This window comes from Xyrauchen texanus, chromosome 38, assembly GCF_025860055.1.
Source record: "Xyrauchen texanus isolate HMW12.3.18 chromosome 38, RBS_HiC_50CHRs, whole genome shotgun sequence".
Lineage (NCBI taxonomy): Eukaryota > Metazoa > Chordata > Actinopteri > Cypriniformes > Catostomidae > Xyrauchen > Xyrauchen texanus.
The window spans coordinates 13,018,143-13,042,644 of NC_068313.1; the positions used below are offsets into that span (position 1 = coordinate 13,018,143).

General features: G+C 35.5%; 1 protein-coding gene across 1 annotated transcript; it reads left to right on the top strand.

The window, feature by feature from the left end:
* Positions 1 to 2,614: 2,614 nt before the first annotated feature.
* LOC127632069 (transmembrane protease serine 4-like) lies at positions 2,615 to 20,607 on the top strand. Its single transcript, XM_052110546.1, has 13 exons — positions 2,615 to 2,897; positions 8,435 to 8,489; positions 8,630 to 8,773; positions 10,182 to 10,334; positions 11,282 to 11,411; positions 11,949 to 12,062; positions 13,181 to 13,224; positions 15,544 to 15,709; positions 16,294 to 16,460; positions 17,774 to 17,869; positions 17,988 to 18,121; positions 18,957 to 19,106; positions 19,539 to 20,607. The coding sequence occupies exons 1-13, from the start codon at positions 2,892 to 2,894 to the stop codon at positions 19,548 to 19,550; spliced, it is 1,371 nt and encodes a 456-aa protein (XP_051966506.1). The 5' UTR covers positions 2,615 to 2,891; the 3' UTR covers positions 19,551 to 20,607.
* Positions 20,608 to 24,502: the final 3,895 nt, after the last annotated feature.

Sequence of the window (24,502 nt, forward strand, 5' to 3'; positions counted from 1 at the left end):
AAGTGATCTTCCCTATGCCCTATACTCACTCCGAAGTGCAAAGACCTTGAAGAGGGTACTCTGAAGGAAACGTGGCATTACTGTATGAATGTACCCTTCGATAACAGTATTGTGGAAGGCCCCTCCGAGAAAATATTCATTTTCTGACTTTCGTTTTGAATGAGCTTTCGGGTGGCATTCCTTCCCGCAGAAGTGTCCTTCGAGGAAGCAAAATTGAGTTTTGAATTTGTCCCGGAGCATTGAAGTGCTGTTACCACAGATGAGTAACAGGTCAGATAAAGAGTCCACTCCATGTATTGTGCTGTAAGTTCATCAAAAGAATTATATTGATTGCTACCGCATTTCCGACATTGCGTATCACTAATGTTGCTTTCAGTGATATAAATTCAATTAGACTTTTAAAGAATATTGACATAAACTGAAGGATCTGTCTGATTCAGCCAAAGCCAGTTTGGTTTTGTGGAAACTAATGAGGCATTAGACTAAATTCTTTCAGAAAAATACCATTAGGCAACCATAGTATCGCCTCTCCCAATACGCATATTATGCAGTCTGCGTAGGGCACCAGCTCCCAAGGGGGGCACCATCATACCCTAAGGGGTCACCAGAAACTCCACCAGCTAGACTTACTCACATGTTATACTTTATTCAAGGATTGCCTCGCGCTTGCACTTTCTCATCACACCTTCGCACGTGCACCATATTACTAGGGTAATTCCATTGTTCTGAATGATTGATAATTTTCATATATCATTATACTGTCAAGGTACTCTAAGGTACATAAAAAATACCATGGTTTTACTATGACACATGTTATAAACATGGGGTTATCACAGACAATGTCTGAAAATAAATAAATACACAAGTGTATTACCATGGTGCTTTTTGTGAGAAATATAACAGAATCGGCTATTATTTGTAATAAAGAAAAATTTAAAAAATAATGTACGGTATATACACATATACAACAAAATGGTTAAATACTCAAAAAGCAAAGAAATTTGTTGATATTTATAATTACTACTCATTCAAAACAAAAACCACAAAATCAGTGCCCTTTTTTATCCTTCCGCCCCTGTCCCTGCAGGTCTGTGCACGTCACTGCTGAGTGTACCATAGGTTCACGCTCATCAACTAGAGAGATCACGTACTGAAATAGATGCATGATGACTTTCCCAAAATGTCATAGACAAGCCTTTCTCTCACATTCTTACTCAATCTCTCATTCCCTGAGTCCTCTCTCTAAACATTGAAATAAAATGCCCTTAATAACAGAGCACCGGGACCATATGTCAAAGCAGACTTATTAAACATTTTCTTGATCAGATTTATTAGGTTTATTAGGCTTTTGATCTTGTGTGACCAGAGCCGGGTTCGTTGATCTCAGTACTGGGTTTAACAAATGAGACATGAGGCGGTTTCTAACCTGATCTCATGACATGTCGAACAATGACAGTAAAACACCTGAAGTGTTGTGTTGTAAAGTGAAGTCAAATATGAAAATGGTTGGACACCCACAAAGGCAGACAGGTAGCGTTTTCATAAGCTTGATATTCAGACTGATCACACTGTGAATTCTGCGACAGTAGGTCAAAAGTGCTTCAGCTAAAATTGGTCTGTAAGTACTGAAATTCGAACCACTACTCCTAGTTCCTGAAGCTGGAAGTGTTGAACATATGGGCATGTGTAAGCTCCAGTTCCCAAGTAAAATGTCCACAGAGTGGCACCAAAAGGAATTGTATTTTTAGTTGTAAATGATGTAATGCAGTCAACAGGAATGCATATTTGATCAACTCTAACCTCTAACCCATACCCCAACCCCAAACCTAAACATCAGTGGAGTACAAATGTCACCTAAGAAGAAAAAATGCATTATGTGACCATGATTGGTTCTTGGTTTTCATGGGTCCAGAACCCTTGTCTCGGAGGCTGTAGAGCTAGAGGAAAAGGTAAACGCATTGTAATTAACGTAAAAATGTCTGATGGGGGGTGGCACTTTCAGAAATTTGACCAGAATGGGGTTGATTTGAGTGTATTTAAACATTTGATCTCCATTTGGAACAATGTTTATTCCTGTACGATCCTGTCGACATTAACTAAAATGTAAAATGTTGTGTCTTTTAAGAGAAAATTGAATGAGATCACACAAGTGTAATTGTATTATCAAACGAGGATTGATGAAACCACATGATATGTATACTTATAGTGAGTTGTTTCAATGCAAACAAAAAAGGGAAATTCCCAATCTACATTACTAAATGACGTGTCTGATTTTGCAAGCTGTCATCTTTAGAAAAGCAGCACAATTATAGTGATAAACTAGAAGTCATAGACACCAAAACCTGTTTGCAGACAGATCCGGGAAATTGAATGCCACATTTCCTGATCAAAACAGGTATATCTTTTCAATGTGTGATATTTCAGCTTTCCAATCTGCATCACCTGAAGTCAGATTTACAGAAACACATGGGAATTTTGCCCTGTTACATGGAGGAAGTGCATGCAGCAGGGAGGGAGGGAGGTGTCTAGGTGAGATGGGCGGAGGATGTCCTGTTACATAGGCAAGGGCTTTGAAGAGTGGCTAGATAAATCCAAACAAATCTGATCAGGACAGTGACAGTGACAGGCTGGGTGGAACCCTTCAAAGTTGTAGAGTCTTGTAGGAGAGTGAGTTTGAAACGGTGCAAGTTTTGATTAGGTGGTGGTAATTGTTGTGTAAAAGAGGAGGAAGAAGTTAAAGAGAGAGAGAAAGAAAAAAGTTAAAGAGAAGATATTGCACTTAAAAAGGGGTTTAATCGGAAATAGAGGTATCATCTCGTTGCACTTAGGGGTCTGCTGTTGTCTGTGTGACTGGCAAATTGCAGGAACGAAGTGACAGGAACTACAAAACCATGAAAGTGAGTTTGAATTGATTCTCTTTATTTAAAGTTTCAGTGCTATGAACTGTTGTTGTTATTACCATGCGGTTTGTACTATAAGGAGCTATTTCTGCCTGATCTGACCCTTACAGATATGACTTTCAGTGGTGTAACATATGATGAAAACATCATAATGACATTCTTTAGAGTACATCTCTTTAAGGACAATTTATGTCTGCTGTGTAACTTCATCAATGTATCGTATGTTACGTTATGTTTGTCAGGGGTTGATTTTAAAATGAATCATATGTGTTGTCATGACTTGATTTTGCATTGTCAACAAATGATACTTGAAACAGCAAAACTATCAGCCCTGTTATTGCCAACCCTGTTACCTTTCTGAAGGTGTCCCAATATATATTCAAATTTGGGCTGTCGATTTAACGCATTCATTAAGTGCGATTATTTATATAAAACATAACAGGTTTGCAAAATTGAACACCATTAATTATGCCTCCTTGTAAATATTGTTATAAAGGTAAATACATTATTTTTCTACCATCAGATTTTTCATACCATTAGAATAACTGTATTCTGACTTCTAAAGTCACTTTTTGTACTTTTTTTCTTGTCTACCACAATAATTCAATATATTTAAATATGAATATCTGAATATATATATATATATATATATATATATATATATATATATATATATATATATATATATAATTTAAATTATTATGGTTTATTTAATTAAAATTTTCTCCACTAATATTGGTATGCTGAGATTGATTAATTAATTGCATATATATACTGTAATTAATCAGACTAAGACATTTCATTGATTGACAACCTTATTTACAACTTAAGTGTATTCATTTAACTGAGATGGCACAGTGCAACGTATTAACACAGACTTAAACATATTATTGGTATGATAAGATGTTTAAAAGCTTGCTAAAATGTAATTTAAAAATCCTGGATATGGCATTTGTTCATAGAAGGACCCAAATAATATTTTTGACTTGAATAGAACCAGCTAATTTAGATGTTACCACATTAAGATTTTTTGTATTATTACACAAAACATGCAATGTTTCCATAACATCCAAAGCATTGTTCCATAATGGTTCAAAAATACTACTTTGTATATCAGTAATTCATATAGGTCTGAGAACAGGTTCCTGCAAAAGATGCAGGTGAGAAGTGAGATGTTAATAACAAAGCCTGGCTGTGCCTTGAAAGGAACTTTTAATGTGTGGGTTGATTTGTCTATTTAATCCACTTTGGCATCAGTCTGCTTTGATCCTTGCAATGTCTCACCTGCATTAAATTTAGGCCTGTCATGTTTAGTCAGCATGTTTTCTCTGCTCTTCATGAGGTGCTTGAAAATCTAAAATCTTTCCTTTAAAACATTTAAAACAGTGAGGAGTCTACAATGGCAGCACTGGTGTAGTTTTCTGTTAAACCAGTCTTCCTTCAGTGAAATGAGCAAACAAATGAGGTTTATTCACAAAGTGACAGAACTAGACCAAACAGTCTAAATCAACTGAAAACTAGATTGATGTTTCCAAAGTCACATTAAAATCTGTTAATTTCAATTAATAACCATTTAACACTAATGCAGTGTTGGATACAAATGCATTGAGATGTGTACTTTGTCTTCCTTTATGCTCTGTTGTGCATGAGGATACATCCAGAATTACTGGAAGGGGCAGCCAGAACAACACATGCCTGTCTGGTTTTAGATCTTTAGGCAAGGACGGATTATGACTTGCAAAGGCCCTGGGGCCAATTATCTCCAAGGGCCTCACTCCACCCAAAGGTGGTAGAGCTGGAGCTGGGGGGAAATCACCAAACTAGATAGCACAGCCTTAAAGCCCAGGGCACCCCGGGGAAGTCATTGGTAATGGGGCCAGTGTAATCCATCCCTGTCTTTAGGTCATTGAATCCAACATGATCCCATGAGTATTCATATATATTCCTAAAGTGTGGTTTTAGCAGACATACATTGATTGCATAGACACTGAATTGTAGAATATTGACAGCATCTAACATGTAAATCTCTTTTAAAAACAAAATTTAGAGATGTACGAATGTGAATCATTATATTAAATACATGGAATTATAGGTTGATTTTATAGTATTTATAACCAGTTAGATTAATTAAATATGTTGGATGTCATCACATTTATTTAAAAGAGTAGAATTAAAAGAGTAGATTTGGCTATAATTATATTCACTGTACATTTTATCCGCCTGTTGTTGTTATTATTATTATTATTATTATTATTATTTTACATTGTTAAAAAGTGGTTAGATTTAGGGTTGGGGTTGGTTTAGTGGCTCAAAAATATTTATAAAAAAATACAAATGTAACTATACAAACATATTGGTAACAAGTTATTAAAACAAGGTTCATTTTGTTAACATTAATTAACAACATTAGTTAACATTAACTAATAATGAACAATATTTTTACAGCATTTATTAATCATGGTTAATATTAATTTCAACATATCCTAATATTTTTTTAAATCAAAAGTTGTATTTGTTAACATTAGTTAATGCACTATTAACTAACAATGAGCAAATGCATTTTTATTAATAATCTTTAACAAAGATGTATAAATACTGTAAAAAAAATATTTGCTAATGTTAACAAATGTAACCTTATTATAAAGTGCTGTAGATACGTCAAAACTTTAACATTTAAGATGTTGTCAATACGTTCAGTGTCTAAACGAATGGACAACAATGTACATGTAAATGTTACGTACAAATACAGATTCGTCAACTTAATAAAGTTGAAAATCTCTTTTCATACAGTCCTTTCCACCAGGTATTTGTTTTTCATTCAATCCCTTAAATGACTTTACACTGGTGAATCATTGCCTAGATCTCCTCACGTGATAATAACCCATTTAGTTCCACTGATTCTCTGTTTCACACATGGACATTTCTATGGTTTCAGTCAGTGACGGATTTAGGCCCGGTCAACAACTTTGGGGGCGTTCTCATTTAGAGTCCCCACCACCCCCCCAGGCCAGCACGCCAAACATGCTACTGGTTTCAGTGTTTGTTGAAAGGCGACTATTCAAGCTCCAATGTGCACTTTTCCATTTAAACATATCTCGATGCAAATACAAAAGCTCTGTGCTAATACGCTGAATGGCTATTGTGTGTGCTTCCTTTGTTCTGTTGTTTTCTTGCTTCTTCTTTGTAGTTTAATGTTAAAACAATGGCATTAAAACTTAAATTAATACAAATTGACTTTAAAGGTGTGCCCTGAGGGCATTATGTAAATGCTTTGTGGAGCATGCCAATAGGCATGTGATTTAGTGCCACATACTGTATGTTTAAGGTGTGTAATTGACCTCATTATGTTTCATAAACTGTAGAAGAGAAACACACCTGTAAAATTTGTTATTCGCTGGGTATTAGTATTCTGCATACTTTTTGTATGAATAACTTATATTATGCAGGTAGCTGTATATGCTTTAGCTTATTGTATACACACAGAGATAGAATGTCCACAACCTTTTTATCAGTTTATAATAGAGGGAAATTCACTTCTGTGATGCCCAATGACATCATTTAAAGGCTTAGACGCATTTCAGCCTCAATTTGGAAATACATTTAACATAGTTTTATTGATCAAGCGGGTGTCTTATTTAAATTACCTTATATAAATAACACAATCATTTATTTAGCACATAAACTACAAAAATTCCACCATCAAGCAGTTAAAAGGTTTTATGATGGCACATTTGGTGAAACTCTGTATGTGAGCTTCAGGTTTGCTTAGAAATATTTAGCTATATAATGGATTTTAGGCTTTTTTCATATGGCCTGGAAGACTTACCTCTCCCACAATAATACAATAGATGTAATTATGGAAATAGCACGAGACTATACAAACCTGTGAAACTCCTCATCATGTTAATGCAATGAAAGTGGACGTATTTGGAGGCAATGCAGAGATGTATGTTTTGACTTGTTAAATGAGCTGATTCTCAGTGTTTTAGGATGCAAAATAGCTGTTTGGAGTCATCTGTTACACTGATACTAAGTGTTAGTCACTGTTTTGACAAGCAGACAGATGTTAAATTTCACTTCAGGCTCTTCGTCTTGATGATCGAAAATTTAAACAAATCTGAGCAGCATTTACCTGGCACAAATGCAAGGATCTCAATAAGGGTGAACGCATCAAACTTGAACACACACACACTAAACACAACTTGTAAAATTACAAAATTACTTTAAAATAAATTATAAGACAGAGAGACTGAAAGAACCAATCTGCTTAAATGAATCACACCTCCAAACACTACTTCAGGGTGAGAGGACACTTGATGGAGATTGTGTTTGAATATTTCCTCAGCTTACTCCAGGCGTATCGTGTTGCACACGTTTATATTGATGGACAAATAGCTAGAAGTTACTGGAAAAGCTACGATTTGCTAAAGCCAGTTTGAAAATAGTTGCACTACTGTCACTACTGAAAAAGAAGTTAATTTAGTAGTATTGCTACCTTGTCGAAAAAAACAGCATAGGATGGTTTGCTGATCTTAACTGTTTTAAGCTGGTCCAGCTAGTCTCTCAAGGCCCAGATATATGCACAATCGACTGTGTTGCGTTTCAAAGTATACTATTTTGACAGTGGGTGAATACGAATGTGTTCGAAGCATGCACATTACGACTGCTGCGTGATATTCTTTGACTACAGTCAACGGCAGGCGCATGCACCGAGAAGGCGCACAGATGAGGTCTGTCCGCATGTCGAGAAAATCTGAGCCGCAAACATACAGTCTGCATAGATTGTAATAATGACGAAATTTGCATCGCACATGTTGTGCGCGTGAGTTAATCTAAATATACTGAAACATACCTTCAGCATGGCCAAGCTGGTCTTCAGCTATTTTAGCTGTTTGACTAGCTGGTCTCCCAGCCTGATCAGGTGAAAAGTGCACCAAAACTCTCTAAAACCATACAACAGATCAGCCAGACCAGGTAGGGAGACCAGCTAAGACCGGTAAACTACCGGCTGTTTTAAGTTGAGTTTTTTTTTTTTTGTAAGTAGGATAGGTTCCCCACTTACACTGCAACTACACACAGTTGGCCTATGTCACATCCTTTGAAGAAGTTTGTCTGTCCCACTCATGGTTTTTGGGATATTCACAGGGAAATGAGAGGAGAGACATGGTATATTCCATGTTTTTTGTCACTTTCTATCATATCTACATCATTTGCGTCTTCCTGGTCTGACGTGAAACCTCAGAGCAGAATAAACGCAGCAACAGCTACTGTTTGTTACGGCCTTCAAGTAAATTGTAGCCTTCATGTTAAACTGAGTAGGAAGCGTTACAAAGAAGTGCTTGAGATTTCACATACATCTGTTTGAAAAAATTGTGACACATTGAAAGTCATACAGAAAACAGCTGAGTCATAAAGCGACAGGGTATGTGTATTAAGGAAATAACAAAATGCCCTCTCACTTTCTCTCTCTCTTTCCTCTTTTCTCTCCCTCTTTACTTCCCAATCTCTCTCTCTCTCTCTCTCTCTTATTTCAGGCGAATGCTCAGGTTGTTGAAGTGAATTTTACACCCTTAAACCCAACACAACAAGGTACTGTATTTGGGCCAGTTGGTCTAATGTATCACCTAAACTATCAGTCCATTAAAACACACTATGATGATGCCTGCAATTCCAGTGAGTGTTTTACAAGAAAGAACTGATTTCGACTTCATTTTCATATTCTTCCCCAGTGCCGCAGCCGGGTAAGCACAAAGTACCCATGACTGCTCCAAAGGCCCAGAAGGTGAAATGGCTATCCAAGAAAATCAAGGCCATCATTACGGTCCTGATTGTTTTGGTCATACTGGCCATTCTGGCTGTGGCTGCTTATTTCAGTAAGTTTTGGGTCATTTTACCCCCTCGTAGATTACCTATAACGTATGATTGAAATGAAACAGCAGTTATAATGTGGGTCAGTGAAACTGACCTAATATTTTTCACCCATAACCTTTCACACATTTACTTTTAACAATATTAATTTGTCACAAAATCACAGTGTGTTGTTTTTAATTAGCTACAGTTATTTATTCACCCCTTTGACCATTGTGACTCATTCAATCTCATAGCTTAAAGGTGCTGTAAGTGATTTGTTTTGGAAAATTATGCAAATAATTGTCCTACTCCCTTAAAGATATGAATGTAATAAGTGTCCTGAGATATCTCACCAGTCTCTGAGACAGCTGTAGACTTTTAAACAGTAAACAATAATGTGGACCACGGACATTGACTCTTTTCAGCTGTCTATTATTTTGCTCATTCGCATAGCGTTGTATTTGAAGTGGATCACTGAGGCTATGAGTCATAATGTTTGTCAGTTGAGGGTGCTATTGTGCCACTGTTGAATTTGACAGCCACAGGAACAAACAATGCTGCTCTTTTGCTCAGTTATGGTCTCAATATTATTTATTATCTTTTGAGGGCGGGGTTTTGGACTGAGGGGGCGTGGCTAATTCAACGGCTCAGTCACATGAAAGATTCAGAAGGCTAAAATTGCTTACAGCACGTTTAATATGCAAAGTCTATAATTAATCCATTAGTGGTAATCCATTCGTAGGATGATTTCACCTAAAAATTAAACTCTGTGGCACTATCAAAATAGCTGACTCGACCAATGGTGTGCTTTTGATGTGGGTCTATCTGTTTGTACAAACAATGGAAGATTTTTTTTATGTGAACAGTCATTATAATTGCAATTCCATTTGGTGTAGAAATGTACCACTTCATCTTTTAAAAAAGCAGACTGATGTTTCGGGAATTCGACTATAGATGGTTACATTTTCAATTGGATATACTCTTAATGCAAACCCTAAACCTATCCAAATGCCACTGAGACCAAAACTGCATTATTTCACATATTTTTTTGTATAATAAAATATACATTTATATAATATAAAGGAATGTGAAGTCAAATATGATTTTCGGGGGCACCAGCACCCCTGGGGCACAAAAATTCATAACCAACATGCAGATGTTGAAAAAAAAATGGTGACTAGTTACAGGACCCTAATATGTACACTTTCCCTTATACGTGCAGTATATATATATATATATATATATATATATATATATATATATATATATATATATATATATATATATATATATATAAAGCAATTAAAGTTAATTGACATGTCAACAACCCAAAAACAGATGGTTTAATTTAAACCAATGACTGATGTTGTAATGAATGATGTTTTTATTTCTCTTTTCTCTTTGCACAACTCATCCTTCTTCATGGCGTAGTCAAGCAGCTGATCGACAGTAAGTATTTCTTTTGCTCCAGATCAGTGAAGTTCATTCCATTGAATAAGGTCTGTGATGGCAACGAGGACTGCAGCGGAGCCGAGGATGAGTCTGCTTGTGTAATGAAGTACAAAGCCAACTCCACCTTCCCTTGTAAGAAATCCACATGCATACATGCACTCACTCCCACATATACACAGACTCCTACATACATGCTCAGAGACGTAGATCACACAGTCATTACCTGTTTGTCCAGTTTAAAGACAACTTCGCCCCCTTTTCCGTAAACCTGTCAAGACATTTCCTGCATGTAAATATCGTTGGCTGTACTTGTGTCAATGACAAATAAGTTTAAAAATATATTTTAAAAACACATATTTCAAGTTTGTAGAAATGTAATCCTCGTACTGTATGTTAGTTTGAATAGTTTTTTTTCATTAGTTCATGTTTTCACGTTTGACCTGAACAAAATGGGCCTTTTCATAAATATGTCAAAATATCTTGATATTTATAAACATAATTCAAACACTATTATAAGGATCATGTTTTATGTTGAATAGCTACCTGCATATTGGTTACTCCACCTGTTTTTAACGTGGTGGACAAAAGTTTTCAAATATTCATATTTTAAAACAAATTAGTTTCACTGCTTATTTTTTAAATAAATAGTAATAAAAGATTATTCTAAACCACTTATGCCAACATTTGATTAATCAAGAGTTTGAGAGATGCTTACCTCACTTCACTTTAAGCCCAAGAAGAAGAGAAAAAAATACTTTTAACACAGAAATTAAAAACACATTTAGCATTGCAGAGGTTTATTGAAGTAATTTTTGTGTGAATTGCATTTTTATGTATTTTTGAAAAGCTTTAGATTTTCAGACATAAATAAACAAATTAATACATAACTAAAAATGAGTCTCATTTCATGTCCAAACTATGAAAGTTTTTTTTTTTAATCTTAATGTTGATAAAAAAAGGTCCACGTACACGTTATGTCTCAAACACCCTTATACACAATATAATACATATCCATTGTTAATGTGAGTGAGATCTGAATTTTTAAATGATTGTCTTGTTTCCTTTTTTTGTCTCTGCAGTGCGGCTTATCTCATCACGTAATGTCCTTCAGGTTTACAGCCCTAGTGAGGGTATATGGAAAAGTGTGTGTTCAGAGGGTTTCGCCAAAGAACATGCCAATACCGCATGCAAACAGCTGGGATACACAGTGTGAGTACTGGCCCACTGATTAACAACAAGTGAAAGTCTGTGACCCCATGAAATTAAAATTAAAGTTTATTTTTGGTCCATATCAATTAACCAATGGTCATATACTGTATATGTAAGTGTACTCCTAAAAGTTGACATAACAAACCATAACAGATAAATGCATTTACTAAAACACACAGTCTTTCTTGTCAGGGAAAATGAAAAAGATATTGATGATATTATCTCCTGCTTAGATACATATCGACTTTTTTTCTATTCCTCTGACACCACATGCCACCTAGCAAATATTATAGTTTTGCTGGGCTATTTATATGATATATATATATATATATGTATATATAAAACTTGCTTTTCTTCCGTTTCAATATGAAATATGTCAACAAAACAAAGAAAATGGTGTTCTTTAAACAATTTCATGGGGTCTTTAAATCAGAATCACATAATTGCAATAACATTTAAGAGTGCTAAATAAATGTATGGATATATCATTCAATCTGCATCATCTCTTTTTCGTTGTCTTCTATTTTATGTTCACAGTGATCCATCTTACAACACAGTTCAAGTGGGTCTTCTGTCCTCTGGTCTGAAGATGTCTTTCTGTGCTGTGGGCTCAAATAAACCTCAGACATTTCTGTCCACCATCTCAGATCGGTGAGTGTTTTTATGTGCTAATGTATATACAGTGGCTCCAAACTGTTTTTGGACTCTTAAACCACACTTAAAATGTATGAATGACATTATATTGGGTGATACTGTGAAAACAAGTGGCATTTACGACAAGCACGCTTTTCAAGCAAAACAATACAATATAATTACTATTCAAGGGAAAAAGGACAAAAGTATATAAATACTTTCTTGTTTACAAATTGCAGTGGAACATGTTCATACTGTAGTCAATGTAATTAATTAAATATATGGTCACTCCTGTGTGAAATTGACTTCATACATCCACTAATCTAACCATGGGATGAGATGGTTAAAGGAACACTTCATTCAAAATTGAAAATGATCTCATCATTTACTCACCATCATGCCATGCTAGAGGTGTATGACTTTCTTTCTTCTGCAGAAAACAAAGGAAGAATATATCTGTAGGTCCATACTATGCAAGTAAATGGTGGCCAGAACTTTGAATCTCCAAAAAAGCACATAAAGGCAGCATAAAGGTAATCCACAAGACTCCAGTTATTTTATCCATGTCTTCTGAAGTGATATGATAGTTGTGGGTGAGGAACAGATACATATTGAAGTCCTTTTTACTATAATATATATAATCACTTCAGAAGACATGCATTTTATCACTGGAGTCTTATGGATTACTTTTATGCCTACTTTATGTGCTTTTTGGAGCTTCAAAGTTATGGCCACCATTAACTTGCACTGTATGTAGCTACAGAGTTGAATTATTCTTAAAAAAAAATTGTTTAAAGTTCTGCAGAAGAAAGAAAGAAAGGGGATTGCATGATGAGTATGATGAGAGAATTAACATTTTTGAGTGAACTATCCCTTTTAACGTAATTGCAAAAATGTCTAAGAAAAGTTAGAAATCTGATTTCTTTGCAGATATCACTTGATATTTTATTATTTACAGCAATGGAATGCATACATTTTAAGTGTGGCTTATGTATCCAACTGCTTTTTTGAGGAAATTGTAGCCATTACTGCTTTTGGGTGTAAGAAAATTAATTTCTTTCTCTCTCTCTCTCTCTCTCTCTCTCTCTCTCTCTCTCTCTCTCTCTCTCTCACACTCTCACGTTTTGTCTCTCTAGCAAGGTGTGCAGTACAGGAACAGTTGTCACATTAACATGCTCAGGTAATTACTCTACAATGTCCTAATCCATCAATCAAATTAAGGAAACCAAACCAACAGACAGTTAAATAAGCACAGCACTAACAATATAACATCAAATAACTCAGAGGTATTATCACTGACACACTCAGTCATGCAGAATGAGTCACAGTGAGCAATTCATGCCAAAACATGTTTTGTAAAAAGAAAGCAGGGAGCTAGGTGTGAGAAAAAAAGAGGACTGCAGTCCTAAGGTCAAGAAAACTGACTTAATACAGTCAACACAGTGTAAAATCTAAAGTTTTAATATATTCTGTATATATATATATATAAAAGGCACAAATGTAATCATCCATCTTTAAACTAATAAAAGCCATAATTGTAATAACTTTAGGCAGTGCTCAAATTGATTCCAGTCTTATGGGGAGTCCACACCCCTTGAGGATTATATTTGTTAAATCAGGGTATCTGCACAACAAATGTAATTATTTTTAATACCCTTTTGAAGACCTTCTCAGTCATTTACTGGTGGAAACGCTCCCAACAGTATCAGATATTGCCTATATATTATCCAGATATCACAAACATCATTGTCTTTTGTTCCAAATTGCAAATCGACTTGATTGATATTTAACGTATTACTATTAGCCATGACAGATATTAAAATTGATATTTCATTATTTGTATTTTTTGTATTTTTTTTTTTGCATATTAATATAAAGTTATTTTCACTATTTAATGAAGGATATCCTAAAATAATCTATGTTGTAAAACATTTTAAATAATATGTTCGTATTTATTCTAAATTTAGTTAATTCAATGTGGGACTTTTCTTTTGAAAAACATGAGGTCCGGAAGTGCTTGCTGGTGTGAAAATCAGGTCTCACTCAGACATCAAATCAATTACATTGGTGGAGTGACCTATTAGTGGGTATTATTTTCACTGAATATAATCCTTTAAAATCGCTTTATGATGTATGTCGACATAACTTTGCAAATATGACATTTAATTACTTTTATAAAGTTATAGATTGTTTGTGTTTTTCAGTTAGCCTACACTTCAATGACATGCCATCACGTTAACTTGTTTTTACTCAGGCAGGACAAACAGTTTCGATGGGTGGACTCAATTCACACACACACACACACACACACACACACACACACACACACACACACACACACACACACACACACACACACACACACACACATGTAGTGTTTCCATGTTTTATGGGGACTTTCCATAGACATAATGTTTTTTATACTGTACAAACTATATATTCTATCCCCTAAACCTAACGCTCACAGAAAATGTTCTGCATTTTTACATTTTCAAAAAATATCAATTAGTGTGATAGTAAAGCTGTTTTCCTCATGGGGACTGACATATTGTCCCCACAACGTCAAATATTTCAGGTTTTACTACACAAATTGATAAATAATGGCACTAGAAATGTCCTCATAAACCACATTTGTATCATAATATCCTTGTAATTATCAGTTTGTAATCTAAAAAAAATGTCCTCATAAACCACCCAAACTCCCCCCCACACACACAGCACTGACGGTAGGCCTACAGGACAGTGCCAGTTACAGCTACATATGCACAAATTGTGACATGCTCCATCATTTGAATCAGATTTAGTTTTTTGAAGAAACACGATATTAGTCTCAGCTTTCAAATTTTCATTGTATCTTGAAATTCATACCAAAATGTTTTTATTCATGCTCTTTAATGGTGTGTGTGACAGACTGTGGTAGCTGGCCATTCAAACAGAGCGGGGAACAATGTTCTCTCTCTCCAACATATAGCACAAAACAAAACATGAATAAACATCTGAGGTTTTAAAGAAAGATACGGTACAACTTACAAAAATGTGTCTTCTCATGTAAATGCCCATTCTGTTAATGTTGGAATATTGAGAATATGAATGAGGAACACTCACGAGATCAGATTCAGGGCTTATGTACACTGAGCACACACACACACACACACACACACAAGTAACCCCCCAAAAAAAAATACAAATAAAAATAGCATTGTCTTTAGGTCCTAAATGTAATATCAGCAGCCCTGTATCCTGTATCAATTCACTTTGCTTTAAGTACATTTTCATATTACTAGTGTAAAATCTCATTATTCATAGCTGTTAAATGTAAGAGTTCTTACATTCAGGGCAGGTTGTTCATTTAGGACCATTAATTAATATTGCATACAGTATATTTACAACCAATTATTTCATATGTGCCCTCTTTAATTTTATGAGAAATAATTGATGTGTCTCTTTTGTTTTAATATATTTTTAATTTTTAAGTGATTTGTGGATGTTTTATTTCTAGTCGACTGTGGTGTGAGCAGAAACCAGAACAGGATTGTTGGTGGACAGGATGCAATAATTGAGAACTGGCCCTGGCAGATCAGCCTGCAGAGTAGCGGTCAGCACACGTGTGGAGGGTCACTGGTGTCTCCACGCTGGGTTGTCACTGCAGCCCACTGCTTCAATGGGTGGGTTTACAAAACACGTACACTTAAACAGAGCAAATGCATGTTTTACCTTCTACTTCACATGCAATTTTCTATTTTATTGAGAGGGGTTACTGCTTTGCTAGTCTGTTTTATATGTTGTTTTGCCAGCTAAATATCTGTTTACTTAAATTGCCCCAACATTGTAATTATGCTTTAGAAATGACATTTAGTGACCTTTTTTATACAATTATATTAAAGTGCTATGTTTTTCTATGACAATCTTACAAACCTGAGAATTTTCACAAATTATATGCTCCTTCACAGTCCATAGTCATGGTTATATAGAAAAACACTACTAAAGCAGTCAGGTTTCTATACTACAAGTGAGAAGCTTTAGTAAAGGGAACATTTGAGTCAGCTCATTGAAGAGAACAGGTTTTTATCATTCATTTTTATTGTTCAGAAACACCAGATATATCCAGAAGTCACTCATGGTCAAAACAATGATTAAATGTGTTGAATAAACATGATATGTCAAAAATAAAAATAAAACTAATACTAATATAGAATGAAAGCTTAAAGAGTAATGTGTAAAGTTGTGACTCTGCTTCTTCGTTCTTTAGGGAGGGTCAGAAGGACCTGAGCATATGGAAGGTTGTCTCTGCAAACACATATTTGGGATCTTCTGGGGCTTATTCTGTGGACAAGATCATCATCAATGGAGATTACAACTCAAAGAATGACTACGATATTGCCATGATAAGACTCCAGTCGCCTATTACTGTGGGAGGTACATCAGACAAACACACTCACTCACTCACACACACAAACTTTTGGGAAGTAGAGTTCTCAGAGAGTTTGGGAGGTAATATTATAAGAGCAAGTGTTCAAGCGGCTCACTAGCACACCATTTCATGTTTCAAGTCATTTCAAGTTAATTTGTAACAAAAGTGCTGTCATCCATGTCAGTTAGTTGTTTCATTTGCAAAAAGTTTCTCCACTTTCATCAGTTTGTCCCATTCAAACTATCTGCGGAGACACGCTGTGAGGACGAGAGCATGAGAGACAAATTGCATTGATTGATTGACATCATGTTGAACAAATCAGCGCTAATCGGAACCAATTTCTGCCTGTGAATTTTTGCTGTATTCGGCGGTTACCCCTCATTCAAGCCACGCTTTAGGAGTTCACTGATATTGCAAAGTGCTGAAAGGAGGCTTGATAGTTTACACACACCCATACCCACACAGACACACACACACACACACACTACTCACTGTTTGACACACAAAAAATGACCAATTTGGACCAAAAGATGCTGTTAATCGTTATGAAAACCCGGAGAGTTACCGCTACTTTCCTTGGAGCTTGACACACTTATATTTCATTTATACGTTACCAAATAAATGCATTCCCGTAAGCCAGATAGAAATGAAATCTGTTTTTCCTGCATGACACACATATTTGGAAACAAATCTTTTGGTATCTTGTGTCCTCAGTTGTTTTTTGCTAGGTTGGGTTTTTACTGTTAGGTTACTAGGTTAGGTTTTAGGACTGTTGTTGCTTTATTAATATTGTAATAAATGCATTAATATTATGCAGAATTGTCAGGACGTTTACTCATAACATAAACATGGACCTTTCTTTTATCAACAAAATTTTAGGTTAAAACTGAGATTTATAATGGAAAGTGTATCTTAGTTCCTGCAACTGGTCACCGATAATTGTACGTTTTTCACAATTTTGGATCACCTGTTTCACCATTTTAAATCACCTAAATGGTCCTGCGGTGTGTCAAATTAATTTGAAAGTACAATTATTCTATGTTGTCTCTCAATTAATATGAGCTCATAAGAGTTGCATGCATTATAAATAGGAATAAAGTAGCAAAATGCCATTAAAAACATTATGTCAACAACTGTAAACTAGGGTTTACTCATTAGATCAAACGTTTTTTTTTTAAGATCATGAACATTTTAATTCAGTGTCGAAAAAATTATAATAATGAATTAATAAATTAACCTTTTCTGTCAATCTCAATGATTTTTTGTCTTTTTGATCATGTGAATGACCATTCATAATCCTTATTTTCATCACATGTAGAATCCCGTAAGCCAGTGTGTCTGCCCCCTCAAGATCTTGGCCTCAAAGTAGGAGACAACTTAGTCGTGACCGGCTGGGGCAAGCTGAAGGAGAACGGTATGCCTTCTTATCATCATCAACTCCTCATGCATCGTTGATATCAAATGTACTTTTCATTAAAGGCCTATCTCATTCAAATTTAAGTTTTCAACTTTATCTGGGTCTTTTCCTGCAGGAAACATGTCTCCAAACTTACAAAAGGCTCAGATCCCTCTGATAGACAGAGACCAGTGCATGGCCTTTGGGAACAGTGTGACTCCCAGGATGATTTGTGCAGGTTTTCTAACGGGCCAGGTGGATTCATGCCAGGTTTGTGTGCCAGCAGAGCAAAGTTTTCTTATTTTCTGTGAACAGTTAATAAGTGTGATCATGATATAAAGAACAGTGTTCAACCGATATGACTTTTTCAAGGGTTGATGGCATAATGTAGAGGGTTTGATAGACAGTGTTCCATGACTGCTACCGGGTACTTCAACAACGTATAACCTGCGAGTAAGGGCAGCCAGTGGTGTTTCTGTTACCCCCCCTAGGGTAAGATGGTGCCCCCCTAGGGAGTTGGTGCCCTACTCAGGCTGCGTAATATGAGTATAGGAAGCAGCGGTACTGGGACTTTATATTAGGTCTCTTTAACTACTATGTACTCAAGCATTTGATACAATTTACTTATTATGTGCATTCGTGTTTTAGCATTGTACTTACATGTCAAGTACCTGCATTTAATTACATCTGTAGTTACACTGTTAACCTTACCTCTAACCCTAAATCTATCCCAATCCTCACCCAAACCCCACTCCTAAACCAACATATGCCTCAACCTCATTCAATGCAAATGTAGTTACACATTAAATACATCGTATTCTATGTATTTAAATAATTAAAGAGCTCATTTATAACATAAAAGATGGTCATTTGTTGCCACTTACTGTTGTAAATATGCAAACTTCAGAAATGGTTACTGAACAAACCAGTGAATGAAATCATTATTTGGAAAGCCACGAACACGGAGAAGTGGAGCTATACAAAAATAAAGCATCCTAGTGCTGTTGGATCTATTGGAACACCGCTTGTCAAATCAGACCTGAGCACAGAAGTTAACTGTTGTATAATTAAGAATAACCTTTTTTATTCTCTCTTTCTGTCTCAGGGAGATAGTGGTGGTCCTCTGGTGTATTCATCTAGCCGCTGGATGTTGGTGGGGGTCGTGAGCTGGGGTTTGGGCTGTGCCAGACAAGGTCATCCTGGTGTCTACACCAATGTGGACCAGATGCTCGACTGGATCCATTCGGTCACGCAGGTATTACCACATTGTTGTGAGAGAAAAAAAACTGTTTGTGAAAATCTGTGTACACCTGCAATAACACCCAAATGTCCACACACCTCATACTTTATCATTAAAGTAATCAAAATCAACATGGGTATAATGAAGTGACAATGTACTCATTTTTGACAATTATATTAAATATAGCTTATATAATACATTCTTTAAAGTAGCCACCCTTTGCCTTGAAAACAGCTCTGCACACTTTTTGAATGCGTCTCCTTCACTGTCCGGTCCAACTCATTCCTTTATATTTGTCTAAAAACATAATTTCAAGCATTTAAGCATAACATTTTGGAACGCAAGGTTTTTAAGATCATGATAATGATAAGATAAGAAAGTCAAGTGTGCCCAATTTTTTTGACTGCTAGCAATATATGAATATTCATGGTTGTTTATTGTCTTCAGGAATTTCAGTGAGTCTGATGGGAAGGAGGACACACCCGAGTCAAACCCTCAGCATTCATCACTGATACACAAAGATCTTCAGTGCACAAAAGTAGATGTCAGACAGATGACACGCACATACACACAAAAACATGCTGGTGCGGCAATCCTTATGAGGACTCTCCATAGACACAATGACTTTTATACTGTACAAACTGTAGATTCTATCCCCTAACCCTACCCCTAAACGTAACCCTCACAAAAAACTCAGCATGTTTACATTTTCAAAAAATCATAGTTTAGTATGTTTTTTAAGCAATGTGAATTATGGGGATACTAGAAATATCCTCATGATCAATCAGGAATCGCTGTGGCAGTAGTTGGTCTGTGCTCAGGGTTACGTGATACTCTCAAAGGTGCCACAAGGAATATTTTGCACACTGAACTATATAATAAATAAGCACACTAAATAATTGCTAAGAGATTAGTGAATGATCTCTTCTGTGCGGTCATCACTGCTTTTGTGGACTGCAACAATGAACTGTAAAGTTTTAAATCATAGTGATGTTTATTTAGAAACATTTAAAAGCCACAAGTATTTTTTTTTTTTCTTCCACAGATGTACTGTACTTTTGCTGTAGTATGGGCTTGAAAGAAAATAATTCATATGATTTTGGGTGCCGTGATACAATCTTGTATTAGAGCCTGTCGTCTGTTGTGTCTGCCAAAATAACACAGTGCCTTTAAAATGTTATAAACAAAGATTTTATGTCAAGCATCAGAGGTCAAAATGTCAGATTATGGTATCAGTAGGCCTACACGGAATCCACAGATTTCTACAGAATTTGAACAGCTATAATTTATTAAGTTCTACTCACTCCCGGCCCCTTCCATGTTTGTGTATTACAGATTATCATTTCTCTTTACGTTTACATATTTTAAACTTGACACTTAAAGTAACTTATAGATGTTGGTTGTTAATATACATGTAAAATAATTATTAAATGTTTTTGTAAAAATTGTAAATTATTCCACATTATGTTGTCTGTATTTCATGTCAGATGCATAATAATAAAGTGAAGAACAGTGAACTGCAAGTTGTGTCACTGACTACTTGAGGAAAAAAAATGACAATACACAACTATTTTTTATGCAAACCTTTATTTAGTACTTTTTCTATATTCATTAGCTTATTAGTTTAAAAGAAATCTACTGAGGTGCATAGCTATGATAAGGGAATATGACAGATGTTGATTGATACAAAGGGACAAAAAGCTGTACATACATGTTTTTTTTTCTTTTCAGTTTTCTATTTTTTGAGTACATGATGTGTGTTTGTAAGCCTTTAAAGTGCTCAGTCAGAGCCAACAATCACAAAACTAGCAGGTAGGCCACATTTCAAATTCTTTCCATTCATCTTGCCTACTACTTACTCCATTTGTCTATAAACATTCAGTAAAGGAAGGAAATAAAAAACAAATGAGCATTGTCCTGGGTGCACTGAGGGATGGTACAGCAGGGGGGTGGGGTGTTAAAATAGCATTGCAAATGCATCCTTTATGTTGTTGTCTTAGTTCACGTATGGAATAAAATTCCTTAAGTGTATTTAATCAAGTGTACAAAGAGTAATTGTGCACACTTGTAATGTACAAACCTTAAAACCACATCGTCCTCAGACAATGGCTATGTTCGGAATAGCATACCACCACACTACTAGTAGCCTACTTCTTTGACAGTATGCAGTATTTCCAATATGAATAATATTACTGGATGACATTTACCTATATGACTACATATTGTACAGTGTACAGCATAAACACAGTGTAGAGAATACTGCTATGTGCTTGGTTTGGACATCCATTTCCATAATTGATTTCAGTCCAGATGTTATTATTATTATTATTATTATTATTATTATTATTATTTTACTCATTGTTGCCAAGAGACATTTTGAAATGTTTTTGCTGCAAAATGCATACTATTTGACAAAAACATTTCTTAATAGTACGCAGTGCACAGTGTTTTCTGTGGACTATGCAGTGAGCAGTGTGCTAGTTGTCCATTCCAAACACAGTTATTTGAATACTTGAGCCATTTAAAAATGTTAAAGTCTTAAAATACACTAGAGGGAGACAGAGTGCTCAGTGTCTTGGAATGTGTTGTTTTCGAGCACATATCAGTCCTCACGCACTCTTGGCTTGGCAGTAAGAGTAGGAGACACACAGGCAGTGAAGTCCAGTTTAGAGTCGTTATTTTGTAAGCATTTTTTTTGTTTTTTTTTAACAAATAACAATCTGTGCCTGATTGAAATCAGATCAGCAGATCGGAAGAGCCAAAAGTACTAAAATGAATGTAGTACAAGAATTCTAAAAGAGTGCATCGGAGGTTTTGGACACTGCACTTATGGAATTGATCTTTTCATACATAGAATAAACTATCTCTTTGCAAAATACAGAGAATAACAAATTCTCTGGATACTAGGCAGATTTTGAAGTCTTATATAATTTTTCTCCCAAGGTCAAACAGCCTGCGTCAAATTGCAGCCGTACATTTACTATTAATTGTTAGATCCAAGTATGTAACATGCATTGTATTAAGTTGAATTTATTCAGCCTCCCAGTGTTAGGGTGTTAAGTAGTTGAGCATGAATATGTTCTGTTGAATTTAAATTAGATATAACCTTTCAATATCCCTGCTATAGGCTATCCCGTCAAGTGCACAGATCCGGAGAGAAACACAGTCTGATGCCTGCAGATGCATGCTCATGCAGCACTCTTAGCATATGCTATGCACTGCAGCACTGCAGATATCTGCAGTTGCTCGCCTGCACAGACATTACTAGCTGAGCCCAGACTAGAGCCAAACATTCCTGCAGACATAACAAGACAAACCAACATTCAACATTTGTAATAAATCTGCTATGCATCTTTACAATCAGTTTTGTAAATCAAAGTAGTAATGAGAAATAAGCTCAATAACTATATATAAAGTCCAAACATTGAACAGCACAGGAGTTGGGTTAAAAAACGATTGTAAAAGAAAAAGCTAAATAATTAAAAAGAAGCTCTGATAGAAGTTCAAGGTGCCCATTTTGCGTTCAACAGTCTATTCTTGAGGGCCATAGGCACTGTTTTTAATTAGTTTTTTTTTTTTACATTTTCCTTTCTTATTTGTTTTTTTTTTACAGTATTGCTGATTTACGTAATCTCATTGTTTATGATTCTGTTTTAATCCATAAACACACTTACTGCAAATGACAAAAGGCTAAAAGCTGCAAGAAGCATAATATATGAAAGATGTCATCCATAAATACATTTAAGAGGCCAAATGAGATCCCCTATAAACTGACTAGCCATTGTGTGTGTGTGTGTGTGTGGGGGGCATTGAGAGAGAGAAAGATCAACCACACAAACAACAACAGATCAACAACAGTTAGGACACTCGACACTAACCACATGAGATACAGTACACTGCATCTATTGGACAGAGCGGCACCAAACCCTTATAAAAAGTAATTGTCCCCCTCGAGCGTTTCGCCATCTGTCTTGAGCCTCTCGACCCTAAAATATGGTACAATTCCAACCAAAGTACAGGACGTCCCAGCTAAGACGGGACAGTTGGCAACTCTAGAACAGACCAAAATTCAAGTCATTATTCATTGATAATTTTATCCTCCTGCTAACTTGAATCCAGAATTAAAAATGCTGTGTTAGGGGAAGTCCACACTAAATGTGTTCTTCCGCTAGATGCAGCACAAAGCATAAAGCAGAACGCATGTGTCTCGAGACACATTTCAAATGAAATGTTCTTTTAAACCTGAAACAGTGTCTAAATAAGTGTCCTGCACGAGAAGCTGGGTGCAACTAAATGTTCAACAAATGTCCATCTAGTGCATTATGACTTAGAAAGAAAACAGAAAAAGTGTGCAGATGCAAATCGCTTGCTTGATCTATTTTTTGGAGCTTATTGTATGGGAATTTCTACCGATGTGATCCACTGAAAACTAAAAGCAGGTTTGAAATATAATGGGAACGTCTCATGGGAACAACACAGGAATGCCATGAGGCTGAGTAAACAAATACAAAATTCTTATTTTTGGTTGAACTTTTCCTGTAATGAGGTGTTGCAATACATATTGTCAAAAAAGACAATGTTCCAATTAAAATAAAAGAATGAATCACAATTATCCAGACTGAATATCGAATAAATGCTGAAGCAAGTATTTCATAACGCTCTGTCAAAAGGATCCCAAACTGTTTAGATTGCCGAAGCCCCTGATTTCTAAAAGAATGTCAATTGTTTTGGAAGACTTCTATCTATGTGCACATATTAGAGATATAGCCATTCAAAAAGTCAAATTATTCATGTTCTGATATTCTCAATATCACCACTGTAGCTATTCCACTACATATTCTCGAAATATTCTGCGATAAAATCTACATTGCTCTTCTCTTCTCATAGATCTACATTAATTATACTGTATACTGTTACATTTATCTACAATAGAAAGTGTCCAGAAACATTGCCTCTTAACTCTGCCATAACTACAAACCGATGCCACGTACAGTACATTCATCTTTGGGATATGGCGGGAAGACTAGTGAGGGATTCCTTGCATTTTTGCAGAGAAATCGCAGTGACATTCATTCTTTGCATGTTATGATTTTGTCAATGTATTTACACTTAAACCAGATATGACAATATGGATTTGAATAAGCATTGTGCACTTATGTGTTTTCCGAAACAACAAACAAACAACAAATAAACAAAAAAAGACAAAGAAAACAAACATAAATATAGAAAATACAAAATAAAACAGTAAACCATCCTCTGTTTTTGGCACTTGAATCTTAAAGGTGCACTCAGAATTGTTTTCCCCATTAAAAAAAGTTTTACTCCTAAAGAAATGAATTGTAATTTTGAAAGAAACATAAAATCATGACCACTCACATGAGATGAGGACTCTAAAAATGTCAGTAACCTTA

What these genes read in the sequence shown, in the direction of transcription:
- LOC127632069 (XM_052110546.1), top strand. An exon ending in AGCCAACTCCACCTTCCCTT is followed by an intron (nt 10,335 to 11,281) that starts GTAAGAAATCCA and finishes TTGTCTCTGCAG; the next exon opens with TGCGGCTTATCTCATCACGT. An exon ending in GCCAGGTGGATTCATGCCAG is followed by an intron (nt 18,122 to 18,956) that starts GTTTGTGTGCCA and finishes TTTCTGTCTCAG; the next exon opens with GGAGATAGTGGTGGTCCTCT.